Below are 27,084 nucleotides of genomic sequence, written 5' to 3' on the forward strand. Positions count from 1 at the left end.
TAATTCTGGCTGCCTCGCCACTGCCGTTATCCACCAGCCTGAACCTTCCTTTCAGATCATCTTCTCAAATTATCCATAGGAGATTTATTCACATACTCAATAAGAAAAATATTTCTAATTATATCCAGCCATTCTTAAGATGAATGAGAATTATGCAGGGGTGCAAGGCTGCCAAGACTTTTTCTGCCAAACAATTCCTTTTGACTTGAGAAAGAACAGGCAGCTGCATTGTTTCCATAGCTATCCATATAAAAGAGCCCTTGGAATGAGGCTGACTCGTCCTGCTTTAAAAAGCTCCAAGGTAAGTGGGAACAGGCAACGGGCTTTCAAGAGGGACACTGACCACGCTGCCCGGCGTCAGCTCCAGCTCCTCGCTTGGGTACAGCTCCTTTAGATACTGCACGTTTTTACAACAGTGACTTTCGTAGCCTTCTGTTGACAACAGCTAGCAAGCCGCAGATGGGATTTTATATGTGTGTATGTGTGTTGGGGGGGTGCTTTTGTTTAACTAATACAGTGCTTTCCCCCTCTTTTTTTATAGAACTGTCTTGTTTCCAGGCTACGTCTTCTCACTTGCTAACAAGGTAAGGTTTGGACTAAGCAGTCCCTGGAGGAGAAGGTGAGAGGTTCTGGGATGGAACTGTGTCACTTAGCAACCTTTGAGAGTGCTGGTCTCAGGAAATACCTTAATAACTGTACTTCAGGAAAGGTGCTGGAGAGAGAGGGAAGGAGGACTTGCCTTTCAGAACAATGCACTTAGAGTCATTCAGAATGCAGTCATTAACATTAACCATTTCTTGCTTAACAAGAAAACGGCTAATGGAGTACTAGTTTGTTGACAGAATATCATTCTGTAGGGAAAAGAGATCTGCAATAAGATTCTCTTGCCAAAAATCTCAACTTTGATAAAAACGTATCCTGCTATTATGATTTATTAAGTAAACATGATATCCAACAAATAGGCAAGAAGGCACCTAGGAAAAAGCCTCCTTGAGCTGCTTAAAAACCTGTAAAAGGTTCCCTTGCCCAGTGCTGACTGTTGCATGAAGTTAAGACGCTGTGAGCCTTTTGTTAGGCACATAAAGGTATTAATAGGGCCAACTACTACCGGTGGGTAACAGATCAAAATGACTTTCAAGTAACTGGATTCTGTGACGACGGAGCGGCATTCTTTGCCAAATCTTTCATTCTACTGATGCCGCTGGCAACCTGCAGATAACAGAGAACGGAGCAGTCCAAGCCTGCCTTCTCCAGCAGGAAATTTGGAAGGGCAAAGGGAGCCCTTCGATGCAGAAGAATTAGGATAATATCATACTGCATGTCGACTAAACATCAATAAAATAAATTTAAAATAAAAATAATAATATGAGGATAACATTTGCTATGGCTTTTATCCTCAGTTAACTTAACCAATTAATTGGATGATAATATGCCAATTATAAGATATAACAAGCAAAGAAATTCTGTTAGGAAAACACTGATAAGCACATAACTCGAGAAGAGGTAAACAAAATTATCATCCCCAAAACGCCTGACCTTGGGCACTTCTGGCTGAGTATCTAAAGGACGAAATGAAGTTCTCTTGCAATCTAAAACAAGAAATGGAATTTTCTTCCATTACAGTAAATGGCACTTTCCATCGAGATGGGAGCCTGCACTATTTGAAACTGCTTTCTCAGTCATCATGTAACTTTGTTCCCAAAGTAGCCATCCAGGATCTCACAGGCTGTGAATTAAGAAAGGCAGATACTGTAATCCGTCTTCTAGGAGGGAGGCACCGTTTCTCAAAAAGATCAAGGGATCAAGGGTCACCAGCTCCTCAGCGGCACGCGGAGACCACACCCAGCTCCCAGAGGAGGATGCTAGTCTTGGACGTTGAAAGAAAATAGTGTGTGCCAAGCCTTGAGTACAGGGCTGGTTATAGAGCGACCCTCAATGCATCTGAGGCTTGGAATTAAGTTTGTTTCAGTAATGACAGCATGGTGAACAGGGGGTCTGCCTGGGGGAGATTTCCAGATAGGGCAGTTTCCATGAACTATCCCCACCAAAATATAGAGATATACTGATACACATGACAGTCCAGAATCTCTAATGTGAAATGCTTCATCTCCATTAGGACCTCTGAGTTCAGCAGCCATGAGTTCAGACCAGGAAATGGCCATTTTCGGGGAGGCGGCTCCGTACCTCCGGAAGTCTGAAAAGGAGCGCATTGAGGCCCAGAATAGGCCCTTTGATGCCAAGACATCTGTCTTTGTGGCGGAGCCCAAGGAATCCTTTGTGAAAGGGACCATCCAGAGCAGAGAAGGAGGGAAAGTGACGGTGAAGACCGAAGCTGGAGCGGTGAGTGGGGCCCCTGGAGCTGGCTCCGTTCTATCGGTTCTTGTGTTTGGTCTCTCGACTGACCTAAGCCATTATCGTCCCCATTTGCCAGACTCTGACAGTGAAAGATGATCAAGTCTACCCCATGAACCCTCCCAAGTACGACAAGATCGAGGACATGGCCATGATGACCCACCTGCACGAGCCCGCTGTGCTGTACAACCTCAAAGAGCGTTATGCAGCCTGGATGATCTACGTGAGTGCCTCACCCGCCCAAGTGGTTTTTATCGCCATGACCTTGGACCTGCCAGCCCGTTACTTCCACTGTCATATAAATGGATCGAAAGCAGTGACCCATTTTGCTTTCACTAGTGCTGTAACTAGTCATCGCACATGTTAACTAGCTAGCACATCAGTTAGTTAACAAGTTACAAGGTTCATTAATGCTGTTGTAAGGCATAACACAAGAGCCAGTATTTGATCCTTTGTCTTCCCATCCAAAGCTGGGCAAGGCCATTGTCCATGTGGAGTGGGTTGGCCACAGGTCCCCTGAGCAAACACGGGCGCAGCTACTGTTTATACCTCAGCAAACCCCCCGCCCCATTCTAGTTGTAGAATCATCCAGGGGGAAATGATACACTTACACTTTAATGCATAAAAATGTTTTTAAAGACCAAATTTTGCTCATTTTCAGAAAGCTTCCAAAAGGACAGCAATTTGTATCTGGGTGTTATGGTCCCCTGTACACGAAGGCCATCCCCTGGAGGAAGCCTTCCATCTTCCCCAGGCAGAGTGGGGTGTCCTAGTCCTATGGTCTCTGCCCCAGCCCCAGCTCTGATGGTCCATCCACTCACACATCTTCCCCCAGCACAGACTGTAGACCGGGAGCTTCCCAAGGAATGTACCTCACCCTTTATTCCAGGTGCCCTGCAGGGGTCTGGCACATAATACACACCCGGCGAACATCTTAGAATTGAACTTATTACATTACGTTGACATTTTTGTGTAGTTCAGCCAGTGCTGATGTTCAGCCAGACAACACCCACCCAGGTGTCCCTGATGATTAGGGTTAGCATCCATTCTGACTGGTCCATGCCCGTTTTACCCCAGTTGTTTAAGATTTTGAAAAGTTCCCTGTTTAATCATGATGTATTTACATCATTTTGGGTTCTGTGTCTTTATAGCTTAATAGTATTCTGCAAATGTTGCCCCAGGATTGCTGGATCCTTAATTACATGCCTGCATCATACTGTCTTAGGATTGCCACAGTTCCCCTAACCAACTCCTTATCATTGGGCACTTCAGTTGTGTCCAAACTTCTGTTTTCATGCATCTGAACGATCTTAATGCTGCAAAGGAAATACACACATATCTCCTAAAACACAGTAAAAATGTCTCATCCTACACATTAAAAAAAAACAAAAAAAAACAACTCAAAAACAAAAAACAAAAAAAACCTTTGGAGCTCCTATTATCCGAAAATCATTATGGTAAGTCCCAAGAGGAACAATAAAAAATCAAAACTGTGAGCCCTTCCCTCAAGGATTTTGCTATCTCACTGTTGAAAGTTCCAACTAATTTTCATGCCAATGCCTTCAGGAAATGTAGGGTACTTCCTTAAAGTGCTCCTTTGAGTCAGAATTTGTTTAACAAGTGAATTGCACACCAGATGAGAAAAGCTCTTTCTCATTCCCTTGGGTAGACCTACTCGGGCCTCTTCTGCGTCACCGTGAACCCCTACAAGTGGCTGCCGGTGTACAACCCCGAGGTGGTGGCCGCCTACCGAGGCAAGAAGCGCCAGGAGGCCCCGCCCCACATCTTCTCCATCTCTGACAACGCCTACCAGTTCATGTTGACGGGTGAGTTAAATGCTTTGTGTGCGCATAATCTTTTTGGAACCACAGGAGAGAGAGACACTAACGGTCTTGGGATGCTCTTTGAGCCCCTCGGTTGGGCTGGTGTATTGGTGAGGGAGGCGGTCCAGGAAGGAGGGGGTGTAAAAGATGATTTGCAATCCTTACCATCACACAATTGCTCATGGTCTCTTCGACTTCTAAAAGGCAACAGGGGTTGGCCGGAGTGAGAGAACTTGTTTTTGAATGACTCAGAAACGAGAAAAGCTTGAGCAAAAATGACAAACATTGTTTATGTGTGTGCACACACGCAATCACATGTACAAACTGTGCTCCCATTGCCAAGAGCCGAAAACCAGAAGAGTACAATCTGCCCCTGTGGTCTTATCCTCAATATCAGAAACTGTGACCAACGAACGCCCCTCTATTAGAGCGGGCATAAATGCTCCTGTCCTGAGCCAACCTCCATGTGCTCCAGATTTTAAGGTGTATTTGGTATTAAAACAGCTTTGCCGTGAATCTTCTCCCTGGAAGACTGCCTCATCCAGCCTAGTCTTAGCTAGTTGGGGAAAGGACTTAGAGAACTCGTCTTCGAAGAGAGTAAAACAGTAAAACAAACCTTTCTCTCACACTATGACTAAAGCCGTGATTACTTCCAAAGCTACCACCTGTGCTGTATTTACCCCATCCCGCATGTTAAAATGCCTACTTTTCATGACTTCTTACACCTACAATAAGCACTCACTATTCACTGCTAGAGTTGTCATCTAAACCCGAGTGAAGGCTCAGTCCACTTCTGATATGTCCTTAGTGACAGAATATTACAAAAAAAAAAAAAAAAAAGGTCTGGTGTTTTGTTGCAGTGTTCTGTTTAAACAGATGCACGTGCGCTGAAGTCAGGGTTGGGGTGTGGGGAAGTACTGGGGTACATGGAAGGGGCACTGGAAAAGCCCTAGGGATTGCAAAGGCCAGTCTGAAAAATACTAAGTTTATTCCATTTTACTTTACTCACTGTTTACAAAAATACAAAAAAAAAAAAAAACAACCAAAAAAACCCAGTATTAAATGTCTATGATTTCTCTTTTGTAGACCGAGAGAATCAGTCAATCCTGATCACGTAAGTAAATTTTATGCTTTCTTCTCACGGCTGGGATGGTTGCCAGGTTTGGAACTTCATCTCACTTAGTTTTTGTTTGACAGTGGAGAATCTGGTGCAGGGAAGACTGTGAACACCAAGCGTGTCATCCAGTACTTTGCAACAATTGCAGTCACTGGGGACAAGAAGAAGGAGGAACCTACCTCTGGCAAAATGCAGGTGGGTCTGACGCCAGACTCTAGACTCTCAGGGCTCTCGGGAAGTCTGGAGCCCCAGAGGTAAGGACCGCTCTTGCCTTTGCAGGGCACCCTTGAAGATCAAATCATCAGTGCCAACCCCCTACTGGAGGCCTTTGGCAACGCCAAGACCGTGAGGAATGACAACTCCTCTCGCTTTGTAAGTTGCAGACACAAGTATGGACACTGTTCACTGGTCACGGTGTATGGGGTGTTTGTGAATATGTTCTTTGAATCTTTTTCGTTCACATTATACTGCATCGGGCTTCTCCTTTTCCTCTGAGCATGTAATAACATGGATCCAAGTCCCATCTAAAAAGATATGTGACCTTATATCTGAGTTCTTTCTCATCTGTCATTACCTGCAATTATTTATTATATGAAAATCAAAGATAAAATTCTTTTACCTAAAGAAACAGGAGATATACCTTTTCTGCCTCATGCAATTAGTCTCTGGATTGATTTAATATCAACACATTAGCAGTCCAAGTACATTGAGTTTCCCAAAGATTTGATATGATTTGAAAACAAAGTAGTAATATTAGTTTTCCTTTCAAGGGTAAATTCATCAGAATCCACTTTGGCACCACAGGGAAGCTGGCTTCTGCTGATATTGAAACATGTGAGTGCTTGGATCTCCTTTATAGTCATTTCTGCTTCCTATAACCTACAAAGTCAACCCAAAGTAAAATGTGCATCCCACGTGAATTTTTTATTGCCCTGTTGGTTATTTCCTTCCAGATCTGCTAGAGAAGTCTAGAGTTACTTTCCAGCTTAAGGCTGAAAGGAGCTATCATATTTTTTATCAGATCACATCGAACAAGAAACCAGAACTAATTGGTAAGAAATGTCATAATCCCTTTCTAGAATGATTGCACCAGCCCCTCTCCATGCATGGTCCAGGCTAGTATTCCACGACTGAATTTTGTCAGGTTTATCACCTTGATTTTGAAACTAGTTTTGTGAGTTTATTGTGATTATAGAAATGAAAAGCAAAAATTGAAGATATACCTTCAAATCCTATCACTATGAAATAACCACTGTGAACACCTGGGTGAATATCATTGTACTCATTTTCTGTACATACAGATATTCAGTTACATATAGTAACTGGAATCCTACATCAGTGTTCTTCTGTGATGTACTTTTTTCATCAAGCAATACTGTATCATGGTTTTTTTCCATGCCACCAACTATAGCTCCACATAATTATTTCTAATGGTTGCATCGTGTTATATTCTAGAGATAAGCATAACTTACTTAGCCATACCTTTTAAAGGATATTTAGGTTGTTTCCAATTCTGGATTTTTAATAGCACTGTGCTGATCATTCTTACAGATATAACTTCTCCCAGTATGTGATAATCTTCTTTAGCTTCATAGAGTGTCTTAGACTTTGTCTAGACATCTCTTGTTTTAATGAAGGGGATCATTCCACTTACCTTTTCTCTGTTCCATGTACTTAGAAATGCTTCTGATCACTACCAACCCATATGACTACCCATTTGTCAGTCAAGGGGAGATCAGTGTGGCTAGCATTGATGATCAAGAAGAACTGATGGCCACAGATGTAAGTGCAACACAAGAAACTCAGAATGATGATGTTGGGTTAAAGCAATGGTCCCTCCAGATAAATATTCAGTTTCTAGTAGAAATAGCAAAAGAGGGTTCAAAGATGAGCACGGATGTGCCACCTGAAGTCAGTCAAAAAGATGAAGATGTGCCCCCACAACACGTGACTTTTAAAGGTCTATCATTTCTGAATTTATCTAAACCACATTTTTTTGGTAATCTACATGAATGAGATCCATACCACTTCTCAAAAACATAAGTTCCTTAAGTTTACTATCTTGTTCTCTATCTAAAGTTTCCTTCTTCAATCTGCTAGGGTTTGCAGATATAGGGTCTGCACCTATAATTCTAAAGCTCAGTGCTGGCCTTTGGTTGATCAACTCCCACTAGCCTTTGGTTAATCAACAGCCCTCTCTAAAGGGTTCCTTGCACCCCCATCAGCAATGATAATTTCCTCAGTTTGACCAACATGTCAGGAATCAGAATGTGAACAATGCATAGTAAGCGTGTGGATCATAAACCTAACAGTTATTCTCTTGGTTATATTGGCAGAGTGCTATTGATATTCTGGGCTTCACTAATGACGAGAAAGTCTCCATCTACAAGCTCACAGGGTCTGTGATGCATTACGGGAACTTGAAGTTCAAGCAGAAGCAGCGGGAAGAGCAGGCCGAGCCAGATGGCACTGAAGGTAACCAACTAAATCATCCCCGATTTTTTGTTTGAAAATCACATTCCTAACTTGTTACCCTTGAGTTTTTCAAGGAAGACAAAGTCATTTTTAAGAATTGAGTTTTAAAGTATACCCAGATAATATAGTATGTGAAGCACTGTGTTAGATGTTTTCTATCATCTATGAAGTTCCTTAGGGCACACTACCCATAATAAAAGTCTTGAACTTAGTGAAAAAGAAATGGGTAAGAATGCTCAAAGAGATATTCTGAAAACACTGCACAAAATGTCTGTAGCTTAAAAACAATTTTTTTGAGAAAATGGGTTGCTCTGGGCCATAATAACATTGTTTTATCCCTTCTTCCTTTCAGTTGCTGACAAGGCGGCCTATCTCCAGGGTCTGAACTCTGCTGACCTGCTTAAAGCCCTCTGCTACCCCAGGGTCAAGGTCGGCAACGAGTACGTCACCAAAGGCCAAACCGTAGAGCAGGTAGGCGCATAATTCAAATTCACCAGCAGGAATCAAGCATTTTTACAGTCCTCTGATAACCTCAAGAGATATATTTTTGTTTTTCAAGGTGACCAATGCTGTGGGTGCTCTGGCCAAAGCCATCTATGAGAAGATGTTCCTGTGGATGGTCACCCGTATCAACCAGCAGCTGGACACCAAGCAGCCCAGGCAATACTTCATCGGGGTGTTAGACATCGCCGGCTTTGAGATCTTTGACGTGAGTTGGTAGCTGGTTGGTAAGGGGATTTTATAGTACGGCAACAGAAATATCAATAAGAAGAAATCTGTGATTATTATAACCCTCTCTCACTACTCCCAAAAAGCTATGCTGAACCTTAGAAGAGAATGATGGGGTAACTAGTAAGCATTTACCGCAGTGGCAGTCCCCCTTCTATGAGAGACCATGCACTTGATGAGCACTCTGAGTTGCTATGGGACCCAAAGGGGGTTAGGAACTAGCTTAGTGTCAGGGGGAGGAGGGAGCCCTAAAACTCCCACAGCGCCAAATGAAGTTAACATAAAAATGTCAAAGTAATCCTGTGAAACATATAACATGTTCTGAATATATGGTGGGGGAAGTCATTGAAAAACACTTAGACAAGACAAGAAGAACAGAGAAAAAAAGAGTAGTAATTTATAAAGTCAGCATTTATTCTCATTAATGGGATATTATAAGATAAAAATCCCTATTTGATGAAATATAGTTTTCCTGCTTATAGTTTTAGGAAATTTATCTCTTTCTAATTATAAAAGCAAAAGTCGGACACTGTAGAAGATACACCAAATCAAGGGGAAGAGTCCCCTATTAACACCACTATTTATATCAAGCTAATGTTAACATTTTGGCGTCTGTTTTTTTTTTTTTTTTTAAACGCTAGTGTGTTATCGCACTGTATATGATAGCTGGAATCTTGATTTTGTTTTAATTTCCAATGAAGAAGAACAACAGTGTCAATTATTGTCCACTTACAAAGCAGACACTGGTGATTTCCATACAACAGAGACCCCTCGCAGCCAACTCCAAATGGGTTGCCCGTTAGCTCTTAATTGTGTCAATGGAAAATGGAGATGATAATGGAATAAACATGAAATGATGAAGTGGGAACTCAGAAAAATCCCTGAGTGAGCTTAAGCCAGTGCAGGGCAAGAGCTTTAATGTGATCTAGGATTCTGTAGTAAAATGGCAGCAGAGAAAACAGTAGATTTCATAGTGCTCTCCTGCACCATGATTTTGATATCTGTAATCTGAAGGCTATTCGACATATATTTTAAAATTAAGAAGTCCTATATTTAAAAATGCTCAACTTGCTCAAGAGAAAAGCGAACACATGTATTTATTTAGTTCAACAGCCTGGAGCAGCTGTGCATCAACTTCACCAACGAGAAGCTGCAACAGTTCTTCAACCACCACATGTTCGTGCTGGAGCAGGAGGAGTACAAGAAGGAGGGCATCGAGTGGACCTTCATCGACTTCGGGATGGACCTGGCTGCCTGCATCGAGCTCATCGAGAAGGTCTTCTGAACTGTCCACTCAGTAACGTTTTCTCGTAAACTCCCTGGCTTATCTTACAGCTCATATTTACCCTATATGCATTTTGTTTTGCTTTAATGCAGCCCATGGGCATCTTCTCCATTCTGGAAGAGGAGTGCATGTTCCCCAAGGCCACAGACACCTCCTTCAAGAACAAGCTGTATGAACAGCATCTTGGAAAGTCGGCCAACTTCCAGAAGCCCAAGGTTGTCAAAGGCAAGGCTGAGGCTCACTTCTCACTGATCCACTATGCTGGCACCGTGGACTACAACATCACCGGCTGGCTGGACAAGAACAAGGACCCCCTGAACGAGACCGTGGTTGGGCTGTACCAGAAGTCTTCAGTGAAAACTCTAGCTTTCCTCTTCTCTGGGGCTCAAACTGCTGAAGCAGGTAACATTCAAGAAACCTAACACTTTCTCTAGGTATTCCAAAAAGTGCTGTTAGTTCGAGGCTGATCTCATAACCCTGCCAGAAGGATCGCAGAGCCAGGTCCATTGTTCTTCCAAGTTTTGACTAAGTAGGCTGCATTACAATCATACATTTGTGTCTCACTTACTGTAAACGGTTAGAGAGGAACTGTTATGATCTCAACCAATGAGAAGCCTCAGCTTCTATGATTCTCTCCTACTTCTTCCTCCACATCTGCTGGATATTGAGTGTCTGGGGATATTTAAGGCAATGGAATGACAACCTTCTGCCTATCTAGACTAGCTTCTATTGATGATTTTTGAAGTTATTTTGTCTCCACATGTCCTAACATTGAGGATCCATTTTTACATGGTGAAGTGAATGCCCTTTACTTCATCTTCTAATGGAAGAAAAAAATCACTAAGAGTGGATACAAGCTTAGTTGACAGCCAAGTATCATTTGGGCTCCAGTGGAGAGGCCAGTAGTGTCCAAAAACTGCTCCATCAGATGCATGCAGAAATTGGCAATAAACAAGCAAGAAATAGCCCTGTCAGTTCAAAACTACAATTGAATGACACCTTTTCTTATTTGCTCTCCAGAGGCGAGTGGTGGTGCCAAGAAAGGTGGCAAGAAGAAGGGCTCTTCTTTCCAGACCGTGTCTGCCCTTTTCAGAGTAAGGAAGAAACTGTTTTTAACACTCCCCACTTACTTTAGAAATTTGTTTTTAAAACCACAGAGTTCTTTCCACAAGTCACTGAGGAAAAGACTGACACTGATTAATGATATCTGTTAATCTAGTTTTGGAGAGAAGACATTTAAATTACTCAGAAATTATTAGCTCATCTTTCATGCCAAGGAACACAATGCCAAATATTTTATAGGAAATTTTATAAAACTGAATATTCTACCATTCATAGTCTAGCTGAGTCATAAGACTAAGCAATGAATGACATGGTACTCAGAGAGATTAAATTAACAGTAAGGCTAATGAAAATCTAGCAGCTCGCCTATAGGAAATTTAATAGGGTATTCTTGTCCTTAATCTGGTCAGTCCTCAATTATAGCTGGTAAGATTGTTCCCCTTTAGATAACATTTATGCCCTAAGAGTTAACTGGGTTGGAAAGGGGAGCTATGTTTATGAGAAAAAGCAGTGTGGTGCAGGCTCACAGGTTCTCCCTGGAGAACCACGGAGCCGGGTAGAAGAAAGTGTGGCCATCTTGTATAAGAAAGCAATGGCTTTGTAAGTGTATGTGGGAAGCCATGGACCAGGGAGGAAGTACGGCCTGTGTCAAGCTGCTTCCCATGTGTAACCCCTGCCAACTCAAGGGGAGAAAAAGGTAATGAGGAGAAACCTACATCTCTGGAGAAGGATAGCAAGCTATTACTTTACATGGAAATGATCCATACCGGTCATTTAACTCAGCCATAAACATCGAACTTATAGACATCACCAAATGCCCACAGCCATGGCGAAAGTTGGAGATAACTGGCTTTTTCCTGACCTTACAGGAGAACTTGAACAAACTGATGACCAACCTCAGGAGTACCCATCCTCATTTTGTGCGCTGTATCATCCCCAATGAAACAAAGACTCCCGGTAAGAAGCTCTAGAGTGAAGGCACAAAGCAGGACTGCCACATCTCCTTTAAAAACAACAACAACAATAACAACAACTCGCCAGTGTAATCCATGTGTATACTTTCAGGGGCCATGGAGCATGAACTTGTCCTGCACCAGCTGCGGTGTAACGGGGTGCTGGAAGGGATCCGCATCTGCAGGAAGGGGTTCCCAAGCAGGATCCTTTACGCAGACTTCAAACAGAGGTCAGACTCTCTGAATTATGTTACATCTTGGAGTTTAGTATAAATATATTTACTGCAAACAAAATAATTTGGTGAAAAAAATATGCCTCTATTCATGTTTAATTTGCCACAAAAAAAGAGTGAAAAATCACAAGCCTCAAAAACACCCTTAAAATATAGATATACCACCTATTTTGCACTCCAGACTTTTCATGGGCTTTATTGAGCTTCTGGTACAGCTCGTAGATAAACACATTAACCTCAGTAATTAGGAGAACTACCATTTTTTTCATGTGTAACATGTAAGTACTATCAACACCTCCTCTTATAGATGAATAAACTGAGGCTCATGAGATTAAACTATCTGTCCAAAGTCACATGGGTTCTGGTAGCTAGGCTAGGAAACTCTTGAGTCATTTTCTGTTACTTCCTTTCTCCCTGGTTTCCCAGGGTTTCCAGAACCATCACAATACAAGCTCCTCATCAACTCTTTCTCCTCCCTAGATAAGCCCATCTTGGGAATCAAATAAGAGGCAAAGGGACAAGAGGCTGGTGAGAGCTCCAGGGAGCTGCCCCCTCCTAAGGCTGGGCCTGGTGGAGTGGGCAGAGAACTTCAGTGTGCAAAACCCAAAGCACCATTACACATTTATTGGGGTGATCAGGACAGTTTCTCCTACCTGAACAGGACCTTCCTACCCAATTCCTCACTAAAAATTTTCTTTCTGGGACTCAGGATCATAAAAATCAAATGAATCTAGCCAGGAAAACATGTCACATTTCATTAGTCATCTACACCTAGATGCGAACAAGATCATAGGATCCTTTCCTGAGAATAAGTTCTGATGACGCAGAAGAGAAAGTCTCCAACTGTGCAGGAGGGTGGAATGGAATGAAAACTATTGGTGCTAGCCTGACCATCCATGTACCTAAAGTCCCTCCTGAGAACAAGGAAGGATACTTTTCTCTAAAGCTCTGATTTTCTAAATAGAGGTCATTTAATGTTTATCTGCTATTAGTGTCATCAGAAATCAACTTTTTTAAAAAAAACTATATTTACTTAAACAGGTACAAGGTATTAAATGCAAGTGCTATCCCCGAAGGACAGTTCATTGACAGCAAGAAGGCTTCTGAGAAGCTTCTTGCATCCATCGACATTGACCACACCCAGTATAAATTTGGTCACACCAAGGTAATGGTCTCTAAAGCTTACTCGATGCTATATGTGTCCCTATGAAGTTTCTGTATAGTGTCTGATCTGCAACTCCTTCCACACATAGGTCTTTTTCAAAGCTGGTCTTCTGGGGCTCCTAGAGGAGATGCGAGATGACAAGCTGGCCCAGCTGATTACTAGAACCCAAGCCAGGTGCAGAGGGTTCTTGGCAAGAGTGGAGTACCAGAAGATGGTGGAGAGAAGGTATAAACATAATTTGTTTCCTTATTCCCATCTTTCTGCTCCAGAAACACATTAAGTTGGCATAACCCAGATATGATAAGGCCACAAACATAAGCAAGAACGAATAAAGGGTCCTATACTGAAGTGGGGATATAGATATACCAGAAAATTGAAGTTAGGGATCATCACCATGAAACATATTCTGACTGTCCAGGTTAAAGAAAGAGAAAGAAAGCATAAAGCGTGGCCAGTTCCTATCTCACAAGAGAAAAGACACCAGTATAAAAATATACCAGTGTGAATTTAGTGGGTACATCATCAAATTAGATACACTGAGCTGAACAGCAGACAGTATTTTCAACAGTGATTTTATACAAGATGCAGAAACAACTTCTTCCCTCTGATCATTTCTATTATCAAGCTATTATGATGTAAAAAATCAAGGGCATTTATCTGTGAAAGATTTTTTTTCAGTAAGTTAATACAATGTCACCAAGGTGTGTGGCTTTCTGGTGATCTGATCTGATGCAGGGACAGAGTTCTAAATCTAAGGATCCAGGTGTCTCAGACTGCAGAATGCATGTGAACGGGTCCCACAGTGAGAAATGCATTTTATATGGGCATATACACATTCATATGTTTGTGTATATAAATATATATGTAATTTACATCAAACAAATTTTATTTCTCTATCCTGTAGTTATGTTAATATTTTCTATTTTAATCTATTTTTATTAAAAATAGTTAGTATGGTCATAACCCACTATGTGTGTATATATATACACATATATGTGTGTATATATATATACATACACATATGTATGTATATATATACATACACATACATATATATACACATATGTATGTATTTGGGCAGTTGATTGCCTATCTAAGGGGGTAATTAATCTTTTAAATAAATTAGATTTTTTTAATGTGATAATATTACAGAGTAGAATGCAAAATTCACACAACACATAAAATGCAAAACCAGAGATTCTTCACAGCAATTCTGTTTTTAATGAATCCCTTTGTTCCATGCCCTCATCCCTCAGGGGTCTTGAAAGTGATTTCACCACTGCTCTTAGTGGTGTTCCAGAAGGAAAGCTTGAGAATCACTGATCTACGGCAGTAGTTCTCAAAGGGTGGTCCTTAAACCCATCACCAGCATCTCTTGCAAACTTGTTACAAATGCGAATTTTAGACCGCCTCTCAGATCTTCTGAGGGAATCTCTGGGGATAATGTTCAGGAACTAGCATTTTATCAAGTCCGTCACGATCCTTATGCATACCAAAAGTTTGAGAGGCACTGATGTAAAGAAAGGAGTGATTACAGAGTCCTTGACCATCATCCCCAAATAGAATTTCTTGCATCTGTGCTTTTGAAGGTAGGAGAGGCACATGGTGGGGACAGAACCTCCAGCTCCTGCTGCCAAGACTTCAAATTCTTTATCCACACAATATCAAATTTTCATTAATTAAATTTCAGGGAGTCCATCTTCTGCATCCAGTACAACATCCGCGCCTTCATGAACGTCAAGCACTGGCCCTGGATGAAACTCTTCTTCAAGATCAAGCCGCTCCTCAAGAGCGCGGAGACCGAGAAGGAGATGGCCACCATGAAGGAAGAGTTTCAGAAAACCAAAGACGAGCTCGCCAAGTCAGAGGCCAAAAGGAAGGAACTGGAGGAAAAAATGGTCACTCTCTTAAAAGAGAAAAATGACCTGCAGCTCCAGGTTCAGGCTGTAAGTAGTGGGGTCATGGTGGGTGCTGCTCATCGTGATGCAAGCACTCGAACTCTGGGCACTGGTGGTGGTGCGTTGGGTAGTCAGTGTGGGGACACTCTCTGGAAAGGGAAGGTCAGAGCACTCTGATGGTTCTAGTACAGTCCATATATCCCTTCATTGCCCAAACCAGGACTGGGGCAATAAGGTAGAACCGACTACTGTCACCCGTTCTCCACTATTTCATCGAACTATAGGACTTATGACTCATTTTCCCTTTGACGTCAGTCCTTGAAAGTGATTTTCACACAAAACTATCCCAAATGAAATATTTAGGGGTGGATAGCATGTAGAGATTGATTTTTTTTTTAATCTCTGAAACTTCTTTAACTTCTCAATATCCAAGAGTTTTAAATCATGATATTTACAGCTGACAGATGTCAGTGTTCTCCATCACATTTTACAGAAGTGTTGTTTGTCACTGACCTCCAAAATTCAGATTCACTCTTTCCAGTCCATGTGCACAGTCAATGCCCCCATGACACGCAGACCGCTGCCTTGGCACCTCCGATGCTCTGCCTGTTCCCAGCTCTCCCTCCATCCAGCCCACTCGCTGCTCACTCCTGCACCAGTCATTTGAGAACTGCCTCCATAACTCTGAAATGTAATTTATAAGAGTGTCTTTCATTCAGAGTGAACTAAATTGGTCTGGTATCATCTACCCAACACAAAATCATATATTTCTCCTGTTGATTAAAGTAAGTTTCTTCTGTCAAGTTTGGGCAGTGTAATAATTCTTTCTTCTAGATTATGGAAGGAAAAAGAGCTGTTTTTCTGACCCAGCCCCTTCCAGTCTATCCAGAATGCTCTTCTGTTGTCCCTGGAGAATTACTTAGAATCTGTCCTATACCACCATATCTACTACATGAGCACACTGTACATTTTATTCTTACGTATTCAAAGGCTGGTATGGAGGCTCACTGGTGAATGTATTTATCAGTTTCTTGCTCATATTCTGTCCGCTCCCAACCTTCGTAATTGGAAACATAGCAGGTTGTCAGGAATTTCTTGATTACTTTATGCCTCAACTTGAATGTCAAAAAATATTATAACCACAATCTTCCTCCAGTACTACAAAGAGAAGCAGTTCATTAGCAGCTGCATCCTGAATTCCCCACTGGAATGCCTTCTCTCTTCCTGCTCCATCCCCCAATGACTCGATTTCTACAAAATGAAATCCTGTCCACCTCTCAAAGTGTAGTTCAAATGTCACTTTATTCAAGAAACCACCTCTAATAGAATTTCTCTGATCTCTTCCATCACAAATGCTTTCTGAATTCATGACAGATTTTGGGGGGGGGGCAGGCTTTCTAATCTACTAGAGAATATACTATTCTAAAAGAACAGGACATTTTGTTTTCCCACAATGTATCCTGGATTGCACATAGGAGGTGGTTCAAAAACCTAAATCCAAAGAGCCAACAGCAGAGATTGACATTGTTATCACTGTGAAATATTTCATTCTTTCTTTCCAATTTTGATTTTGTTTCCAACTCAAGGAAGCTGAAGGCTTGGCTGATGCAGAGGAAAGATGTGACCAGCTCATCAAAACCAAAATCCAGCTGGAGGCCAAGATCAAGGAGGTGACTGAGAGAGCAGAGGATGAGGAGGAGATCAATGCCGAGCTGACGGCCAAGAAAAGAAAACTGGAGGATGAGTGTTCAGAGCTCAAGAAAGACATTGACGACCTTGAGCTGACCCTGGCCAAGGTTGAAAAGGAGAAGCACGCCACGGAGAACAAGGTATGCGTCATATTCTGTTCTACCATACAGATGTTCTGCCACCCTACTAACATGCTTTAGCACAGCTACCATTTCTCTTTTTAATTTTTTAAGGTGAAAAACCTCACGGAAGAGATGGCAGGTCTGGACGAAACCATCGCAAAGCTGACCAAGGAGAAGAAGGCCCTCCAAGAGGCCCACCAGCAGACCCTGGATGACCTGCAGGCAGAAGAGGACAAAGTCAACACCCTGACCAAGGCTAAAATCAAGCTAGAGCAGCAAGTGGATGACGTAAGTCTAAGATCATCAAGGAAATTATTTTCTTCGAAAGGAAGCTAAACATTCCTTTAGACCAAACATTGTCTATATTTAGCTTGAAGGGTCCTTGGAGCAAGAAAAGAAACTTCGCATGGACCTAGAAAGAGCTAAGAGGAAACTTGAAGGTGACCTCAAGTTGGCCCAAGAATCCATAATGGACATTGAAAATGAAAAACAACAACTTGATGAAAAGCTCAAGAAGTAAGTGTGAAAGTATTGCTTATTACCTTGCTTTCAATGCGTGGATATGCACTCAATTGTTATTTTTTGTCACTTTCCCAAAAGGAAAGAGTTTGAAATGAGTAATCTGCAAAGCAAGATTGAAGACGAGCAAGCACTTGGCATTCAGCTGCAGAAGAAGATCAAAGAGCTGCAAGTACGCTCAGATTTCTATCAATCTGGCTCAGAGAGGCATAGTTATGACACAGAGAAGCTAAGTATATGCTTTTCACCACCCCCAGGCCCGCATCGAGGAGCTGGAGGAAGAAATCGAGGCAGAGCGGGCCTCCCGGGCCAAAGCAGAGAAGCAGCGCTCTGACCTCTCCCGGGAACTGGAGGAGATCAGCGAGCGCCTGGAGGAAGCCGGCGGGGCCACTTCTGCGCAGATCGAGATGAACAAGAAGCGCGAGGCCGAGTTCCAGAAGATGCGCCGGGACCTGGAGGAGGCCACCCTGCAGCACGAAGCCACGGCGGCCACCCTGAGGAAGAAGCACGCGGACAGCGTGGCCGAGCTCGGGGAGCAGATAGACAACCTGCAGAGGGTGAAGCAGAAGCTGGAGAAGGAGAAGAGCGAGATGAAGATGGAGATCGATGACCTCGCCAGTAACGTAGAAACAGTCTCTAAAGCCAAGGTACCAGAATCTGGAAAATTGTTATTAGTGACAATGCTCAGGGTACTTTACACACATTATGTCATTTGTTTTGTTTTTTTTTTACAATAATCTAGGAGAAAAGCAAGAAAGATACTAGTATTTGTATTATTTCCACTTAACACATGAAGAAACTGAAATTCAAAGAAGTTAAGCACACTGGCCCCATCACACCAGACCAGCTTTTGAACAAAGGTCACCTGCATTCTTTCAGGCTCCAGCTGGAGAACTAGGTCTCCAACATTCTCAATTAACAGATATGCCAAGTTTCTCTGCACACAAAGGCAATCATGTACATATAAACATGCTTTTTAAAAAAAATATTTTATCCATTTATTTGACAGAGAGAGAGAGATCACAAGTAGGCAGAGGCAGGCCGGGGGGGGGGGGCGGGGAGGTAGGCTCTCTACTGAGCAGAGAGCTCAATGCACGGCTCAATCCCAGGACCCTGAGATCACGATCCGAGCCGAAGGCAGAGGCTTAACCCACTGAGCCACCCAGGCGCCCCTAAACATGCTTTTAGAAAAATACACCATGTAATTCTTACAAAATCTTAAATTTTAAAACACAGGCTTTAAATTTGTTGTGGGTTAACAGGGCACAGAACTTCACAGTTAGCGCTTTAAAAATCCTGACATGCATTTTTTACTGAAGACAGCGATCAAAATACAAGGAAAACAATTCTTGTGTATCACATTATAGACAAGATAATTTGATTTTATGCCAAAAGTATTGATCTATACTTTATTTTATGTATTTATCTATATGTTTATGTATATTTTAAAATTATATCACAGCATCTTTGTTTCTTTCTTTTGCTTTTTTGCACATAGGGGAACCTGGAGAAAATGTGCCGCACGCTGGAGGACCAAGTGAGCGAGCTGAAATCAAAAGAGGAGGAGCAGCAGCGGCTCATCAATGACCTGACAACCCAGAGGGGACGCCTGCAGACGGAATCTGGTAACTCTCCTCTTCTGGACACTAAGAATGAAGATGATGTAGCTGAAAACAACTGATTTGGTAACGCAAGAGCCTAATAAAAACAGCTGAGGGCATGTGTCATTTACTGAACAGCTCAGACTTTCAACTTATTTGCCAGGTCACTTGGGGACAAAGTTGGAGATAAAGACTTCAACAGGACTGGATCGAGCTCTGCTCCAGAAAAGCCTGGAGTAGTTGGCCACGCTGAGGGGACACTTGGGCTTAGGAGTCACTCTAGCCTGGGCCCAGGACTCCTGTTGCAGACCGAGTTTCTGTCTCTATACATCAAAATGAACCAGACTCCTGAATGGGGAATGGATAACCCTGTCTCTCAGAAGTCTGATGAAACTGGGACCATGTAGAATTCAGTGTCTTGGCTCCTACAACAGGTTTTACACACTATCATACAACAGGTTTTACACACTATCATACACCCAGAAAGAATTAGTTATGGAGAGAGCAAAAAGGATTTTAGCTGTATTTATTCATTCAGATTCACGCATGAGTTTCTCCATAAAAATCAGAAACTTGACATTAAGCATGAAGGTGGCAATACAGAATTCAATCTTTCGAGCACTCAGTCAGGGAGAGTCAAGAGTTAAAAGTTATTTCTACTATGGGCTAGCAAAACTGTTTTTTTGCTTTAAAAAGTGATGCCATTTCTTTCGTCTATCAGGTGAATTTTCACGACAGCTAGATGAGAAAGAAGCTCTGGTGTCTCAGCTGTCGAGAGGCAAACAAGCATTCACACAACAGATTGAGGAATTAAAGAGGCAGCTGGAGGAAGAGATAAAGGTAAATAATAATATTGTCAGAGTCACTATTTTTCGTATGACCTAACCCTAACTGGAGTCCATTTACACCAACTTGCAAAGGGTTTTGAAACTCAATAGTTAAACACAGCCAGTAAAATGAAGTTGTAACTATCTCCATAGGCCAAGAACGCCCTGGCCCACGCCCTGCAGTCCTCCCGCCACGACTGTGACCTGCTGCGGGAACAGTATGAGGAGGAGCAGGAGTCCAAGGCCGAGCTGCAGAGGGCGCTGTCCAAGGCCAACAGCGAGGTGGCCCAGTGGAGGACCAAATACGAGACGGACGCTATCCAGCGCACGGAGGAGCTCGAGGAGGCCAAGTACGTGTACAGATGTGAGAGAAAGTGCAGACAACTTTGCATGTTGAATCATTAAGATAACGACCTTCAGTGAATTAGCCCGCAAACATTCACTAATTAGCTCCTCTTTGCCAGGCACTATCAGGCTGTGAGAATAAGTCCTGAGTAAAACAAACAGGATGCCTGCCCCCCTATGCTAAAATCTACTTAAGGAAATGAGTAACAAACAAATAATTATCCAGATAGCCAGGCCTTATTGCTGTTTGTCCAGCACAGCAAGCTCATTGCTGCTTCAAGGCTCTGCACGTGCTGGTCCCTCCGTCTGGAGTACTCTCCCCACGACCTCCCTCTGGCTTGCTCTGACTTTGTAGACCTTGACTCGAATGCTATCTCCTCAGAGGAGGTATCTAGAATATCTAGAATAGCCGCCCGCCCTTTACTCCATTTTACTTTTCTTCACTGCATTTATATCTGCAGTATGTTGTCAGGCATTTTCTCACCTGCCTATTATTTCTCTCTTGTCCTCACCTGGAAGCTTCATAAGTCAGGGCCCTTTTTGTCACCTTGCTCACTGCTGTGTACCCAGTGTCTGGTTCATAAAAGGAGCTCATCAGTATCTGTCGAATCGATGAATGGGTATTTTTCATTTGAAGCTTCCAGTACTTCTCAGCGTGGCCACAGCTCTTAATTCTTGTTCTGGTTCGCTCCCCTCTACAAACATATATAATCTTCAAGGAAGAAGCTGGCCCAACGGCTGCAGGCGGCCGAGGAGCACGTAGAAGCCGTGAACGCCAAATGTGCTTCTCTAGAAAAGACGAAACAGCGGCTCCAGAATGAGGTGGAGGACCTCATGCTGGACGTGGAGAGAACCAACGCGGCCTGCGCCGCCCTGGACAAGAAGCAGAGGAACTTCGACAAGGTAATTTGTGCAGCAGCCTCTGCTCGCCACTGTCTTCCTCTGTCCTTTACAGCAGGTAACCCCTCTGGATTTTTCAGATCCTTGCAGAGTGGAAACAGAAGTATGAGGAAACCCACGCCGAGCTGGAGGCCTCCCAGAAGGAGTCCCGCTCTCTCGGCACCGAGCTGTTCAAGATGAAGAATGCCTACGAGGAATCCTTGGATCAGTTGGAAACTTTGAAACGAGAGAACAAAAACTTGCAGCGTGAGTCCCTTTCCCTTGCATTAATATTCATGCCTTGGGAACTGGTCCTTTAGGTCCTCTGTCTGATCAAATCTCTACTTGTCTTTTACCCAAACAACAGAGGAGATTTCTGACCTCACCGAGCAGATTGCAGAAGGAGGGAAACGTATCCATGAACTGGAGAAGATAAAGAAACAAGTGGAACAAGAAAAGTGTGAACTTCAGGCTGCTTTAGAGGAAGCAGAGGTATAGGTCCAATTGTGCATTATAAACAAATCCGGTCAGAAAAGACTCTGATCCATCCACATAGGTTAAATTAAAAAAATAAGCAGCACAAAATTAACAGAAGGAAAGGTATGCAGAAAAACTTCCGAACGTTTCCATTCTCTGCTAATGTCACCCCCTGCTGTCATTAAAGGCATCTCTTGAACATGAAGAGGGAAAGATCCTGCGCATCCAGCTGGAGTTGAACCAAGTCAAGTCTGAGGTCGACAGGAAAATTGCTGAGAAGGATGAGGAAATCGACCAGCTGAAGAGAAACCACATCAGGGTTGTGGAGTCGATGCAGACCATGCTGGATGCTGAGATCAGGAGCAGGAATGATGCCATCAGGCTCAAGAAGAAGATGGAGGGAGACCTCAATGAGATGGAAATCCAGCTGAACCATGCCAACCGCATGGCTGCAGAGGCCCTGAGGAACTACAGGAACACCCAAGGCATCCTCAAAGTAAGTGCATTCAAAAGATGGCCCCAAATGGCTCGGGTGACTGCAGCCCCGAGAACGAGGTGTCCCAGTGATCGTTCATCCCACAGGACACCCAGATCCATCTGGATGATGCCCTGCGGGGCCAGGAGGACCTGAAGGAACAGCTGGCCATGGTGGAGCGCAGAGCCAACCTGCTGCAGGCCGAGATCGAGGAGCTGCGGGCCACTCTGGAACAGACGGAGAGGAGCAGGAAAATCGCGGAACAGGAGCTCCTGGATGCCAGTGAGCGTGTCCAGCTCCTGCACACCCAGGTGGGGTTTGGCACAAAGAACTCACCTTCATCAAATGCTTATGTGTCCCAAACAATACAAGCTTAAATTATATAACAGCCAGGTTTTATACTTCTACCAAGTTTTCACTGTATTATTGAGAGATCTTTAACTGTTTTATTTTCACATAAATTATTGGTTCACTTCCTAAAATATTCTAAATTGCCCACATTCTCCTGTGTTTGTATCTTTATTGATCCTTATCAACATTGGCATTTTTATTTTGGAGAAATGGGATATTTGAACATCTGTTATAATTCTGACCCTGTGAACAGTCTCATTGATAAATAGCAGTTATGAAATTATAGAGCTATTTGGTCTAATTATGGACTGTACTTGAAGATGCTGAATATTCTGTAACATTTCTATTTTATTTACTACATTATCAAATAGTACTATATAACAAACTAATATCAAAGGGCATCAGACTTGTAAACTTTTATCTGAAATTATTTTTAAAAATAGTACTTTGAGTACTATGAGTACTTTGGTAATGTGATAAAAAATTGTAATTTTTTTTTAAAAATTTTAAATTTTAAATACAATTTAAATTTTAAATTTTAAATACAATTTTTAAAATTGTAATTTATTTTTAAATTTTTGTTTTATTTTTAAACAGAATACCAGCCTGATCAACACCAAGAAGAAGCTGGAGACAGATATATCCCAAATGCAAGGAGAAATGGAGGACATTGTCCAGGAAGCCCGCAACGCAGAGGAGAAGGCCAAGAAGGCCATCACTGATGTAAGCAGAGGGCAATGCTATAATGGCCACATTTGAATCCTGATGTGCTAGCTCAGCTCTCTCGACTGATTTTGTCTTACTACTCATCAGGCAGCCATGATGGCCGAGGAGCTGAAGAAGGAGCAGGACACCAGCGCCCACCTGGAGCGCATGAAAAAGAACATGGAGCAGACGGTGAAGGACCTGCAGCACCGTCTGGACGAGGCTGAGCAGCTGGCCCTGAAGGGCGGGAAGAAGCAGATCCAGAAACTGGAGGCCAGGGTGGGTCTCTCAATCTCTGTCTACTTCCATTTCCTCCCAGTGTCTTATTAGTTCAAAGTTCTTAAGAGTCTACTTATTTTCAGGTGCGTGAGCTGGAAGGAGAGGTTGAGAGTGAGCAAAAGCGTAATGTGGAAGCTGTGAAAGGTCTGCGCAAACACGAGAGAAGAGTGAAGGAACTCACTTACCAGGTATGGCAATGGTTTTGATCAGCTAAGTGCTCCCCATACATATGTGAAACACTCATACAATGAAACAACAGTCAAGCGCTTTTGAAGTGACACCCTGTGGTTTTCATTATCTTTCAGACGGAAGAAGATCGGAAAAATATTCTCAGACTTCAGGATTTGGTAGATAAACTTCAGGCCAAAGTGAAGTCTTACAAGAGACAAGCTGAGGAGGCTGTAAGTATCCTTAACATGGAAGGGAAGAGAGAAATCCCTTGTTAAGAAAAGCTAATGAACAAATAATTAGATTTACCACTCTTTGTAGTGAATAAGCCATTTGCTTTTTAGAAGACTGTACTTCTTAAAAACATTTGCACATTTGTACAATTTTTGTACTTATTGCTTATTATTTATAATATTAATAGCTTGACTTTAAAGTACATTTTCAATACACAAAGAAACCTCAAAAAATTTCAAAGCAGAAATTATGAAGGCTACATTCTCTAGCCATAGTGTGATAAAATTGTAAAGTGGTTAGAAAATATAAACACAAATTCCCAAATGGTTAAATATTAAAAAACTAACTTTCCTAAATAATTTTTGGGTTAAATTGGAAAGGAAAAAAACTACTGAATAATTATTAGTTATAAATAAAATTTCAAGGAAGATGCCACTTTTACAAACCTGAAGAATGTAGTCAAAGCTGTCCTTGGAGGACCATTCATTGCTTTATGAATCAAAATTTTTTAATAAAGAAATTAAAAATAATAGTGAAAGAAGTACTGTTAAAGATAAACATAGGAATTGATAAATGAGAGTATCTTATTTTCTAATATAATTTTAGTAATATCTGAAAATTTCTGGGGAGTTAATAAAATAAATACACTTCATCAAGGAAAAGGAGAAAAAATACAAATTCACAATAGAAATGAGAAAGGAGTGCTGGGCAGGAAAAGGAGAAAAAAATACAAACTCACAAGAGAAATGAAAAAGGAGTGCTGGGCAGTCTCAGTCAGAAGAGCATGTGACTTTTTTTTTTTTTTTTTTAAGATTTTACTTATTTGGAAAAGAGAGAGAGAAAGCACGAGCAGGGGAAGGAACAGAAGGAGAGGGAAAGGAAATGAATCTCTAGCAGACTCCATGCTGAGTGTGGGAGCCCAGTCCCATGACCCTGAGATCATGGCCTGAGCCAAAACCAAGAGTCAGACACTTAACTGACTAAAGCATCCAGGGGCCCCAGGGGTGTGACTCTTAAGCTTAGTGTCATGAGTTCAAGCCCCACGTTGGGTGTAGAGATAAGGAAAGAAAGAGAAAAGGAAAGGAATGAAAAGGAAAGAAAAAAGAAAAGAAAAGAAGGGAAAGGGGACAAACTACAAGTAGAAAATTAGTTTTTACTGTAAAATATAAATCTGTCAACAAAGGTGAAATCTTTGAGATTGATTATTTTTTATAGGAGGTCTTGAATTACTAAGTTGGCTGAATAACTTGAGAATTACTTCTGAAAATGGACTGAGGTCCAGATAGGTCTTTCAAAATTTCAAGTAACAGATAATCCCTGAGCTATGTAAGCCATTCCAGAGCATGGGAAAAGATGGCAAGCTTTCCAAATCATTTTAAGAAGCTCATGTAACCCTCATACCAAAACGTGTCCAAGAGAGAATGGGGGGGCGAGGCGGAGGATGGAACTAAAGGCAGTTTTGCTCATGAGTGTAATTTCAGCAAAGATAAACAACCAAGTCTCTGAAACCCTTTATTAAGAGAATTGTCATCAGTGATTGAACAGGTTAATTCCTTCAATGTAAGGGTTACTTAATATTAGGGAATCTGTCAGTAGAATCATTACATCCAAAACAGGAGAAAAATGATTGTTTTGAAATGTTCCAAAATGATATACAAAATTCCAAATTTACTTCGATTTAAAGAGACCTTTAAGAAATTCATCCTTAATATGATATAGAATATCTGCTTTGAGCCCACAGTCATTTTATAGCAAGCATTAACAAGAAGAAAGACTTCAGTACTCTTGTCTTTTTTTAAAAAAGATTTTATTTATTTATTTGAGAGAGCGAGATCACAAGCAGGGGGGAAGGGCAGAGGGAGAAGAAGACTCCCCACTGAGCAGGGAGCCCAGTGTGGGACTTGATCCCAGGACCCTGGGATCATGACCTGAGCGGAAGGCAGACGTTTAACCAACTGAGTCCTCCAGGTGCCCTGTACTCTTGCCTTCTCTGCTCTTATATTTTTTCTTGCTTTACTTGTGGTACATATCATTTAATAGGTTTTTGTTCCAAAAATAGATATGCAATTATTTATGGGACACCAAGCCCCAAATAAATCATAATGTTCACTTCAATGATAACCAAAATCCGGGAGGTGCTAAGACAACAATGTCCCCTGCTCGGTATTTTAAGTTCTCCACAGATACCAAGTCCTTTCTTCCCTTAAGCCCATAGTCTAGAAAGATGCACAGTATGGATTCCTTACAATCCCATTTTTATTCTCAGGAGGAACAATCCAACACGAATCTTGCTAAATTCCGCAAGCTCCAGCACGAGCTGGAGGAGGCCGAGGAACGGGCTGACATTGCCGAGTCCCAGGTCAACAAGCTGCGGGTGAAGAGCCGGGAGGTCCACACGAAAGTCATAAGTGAAGAGTGATCATGTCCGGATGCTATGGGCTGACTGAAGAAATGCACAAAATGTGAAGTCTTTGGTCATCTCCCTCTGTAATTATTGTCCATTCTACCCTACTACAAGGAAATAAAGAGCACAGGGTATTTTGCAAACAACTTCCTTAGACTGGTGTTTCTTAAAGTGGTGTCAAAGCTAGAATAATCATAAGGCTATCAAACAATTACACTCAACCGGCCACTAAGAAGCAGCATTCACTTTTATTTTAAGTCTACAGGAATACTTCACGACTATAAAACTGTCACCTGTCAGGGAAGCCCATTCTGGAAGAAATCTGGAAGTCACCTTTTCTTTCTAACCTTTCCTTAATACCAGGATATAATAGGATCCTAGAAAGCTCCTGATCCCCTCTGACATGTACTTAATTTTCCAGGTCTATGCAAAAAATTGTACTGGCTATATTCTCAAATAGGGGACTCAGACTACACTGTATCATTACTTCTCCTTGATGTTATCAAGAACACAAATCCAAAGTATTATTAATAACCCATAAAGATTTTCATCATGAATACCCATACACCATATAGTCAGAGAATGCACACCAGGTAATGGGTATGACATGAGTGAGATGTGACCTTTCTCCCTACGAAAGCTACAAGGTGGCTCTCAAGTCTGGGGCCAAGAGAATATTATTCTATATACTATAATGTATTATCAATAAGCTATTAGCCTATGTTTCCAGACTTGATGGCTGCCTTCATAATCATGTGAAAGGCCAAAATAAATTATCAGGAGTATCCATAAGATACGAGTCCTGAAATAGATAATTTGGGTGTAAATTCAACACACATAACCATCAGTATGACTGTGGTGCAAAACCCGGAAATGGCAGCAATCTGAATTACTCGGAGACGTTTTCCTAGATGATC

General features: G+C 42.0%; 1 protein-coding gene across 2 annotated transcripts; it reads left to right on the forward strand.

Moving 5' to 3' along the window:
• The first annotated feature begins 267 nt into the window (after positions 1–267).
• LOC308357770 (myosin-2) lies at positions 268–26,397 on the forward strand. Of its 2 annotated transcripts, none has more exons than XM_080827522.1 (40): positions 268–301; positions 542–584; positions 2,117–2,340; positions 2,432–2,575; positions 4,022–4,178; positions 5,262–5,289; positions 5,373–5,487; positions 5,572–5,664; positions 6,063–6,126; positions 6,246–6,344; positions 6,971–7,074; positions 7,629–7,767; positions 8,120–8,238; positions 8,327–8,476; positions 9,602–9,772; positions 9,874–10,183; positions 10,802–10,875; positions 11,713–11,800; positions 11,909–12,026; positions 13,071–13,194; positions 13,283–13,419; positions 14,885–15,140; positions 16,679–16,921; positions 17,015–17,191; positions 17,274–17,419; positions 17,504–17,594; positions 17,680–18,069; positions 18,921–19,047; positions 19,745–19,863; positions 20,004–20,200; positions 20,915–21,098; positions 21,176–21,341; positions 21,442–21,566; positions 21,739–22,047; positions 22,134–22,337; positions 22,975–23,100; positions 23,191–23,361; positions 23,445–23,549; positions 23,667–23,762; positions 26,030–26,397. In XM_080827522.1, the coding sequence occupies exons 3-40, from the start codon at positions 2,137–2,139 to the stop codon at positions 26,180–26,182; spliced, it is 5,823 nt and encodes a 1,940-aa protein (XP_080683648.1). In that variant the 5' UTR covers positions 268–301; positions 542–584; positions 2,117–2,136; the 3' UTR covers positions 26,183–26,397. The 2 variants fall into 2 exon arrangements, with proteins under 2 accessions (XP_080683648.1, XP_080683649.1); XM_080827523.1 differs by lacking the exon at positions 268–301 and adding an exon at positions 314–379.
• Positions 26,398–27,084: the final 687 nt, after the last annotated feature.

Source organism: Martes martes, assembly GCF_963455335.1.
Source record: "Martes martes genome assembly, chromosome: 16".
Lineage (NCBI taxonomy): Eukaryota > Metazoa > Chordata > Mammalia > Carnivora > Mustelidae > Martes > Martes martes.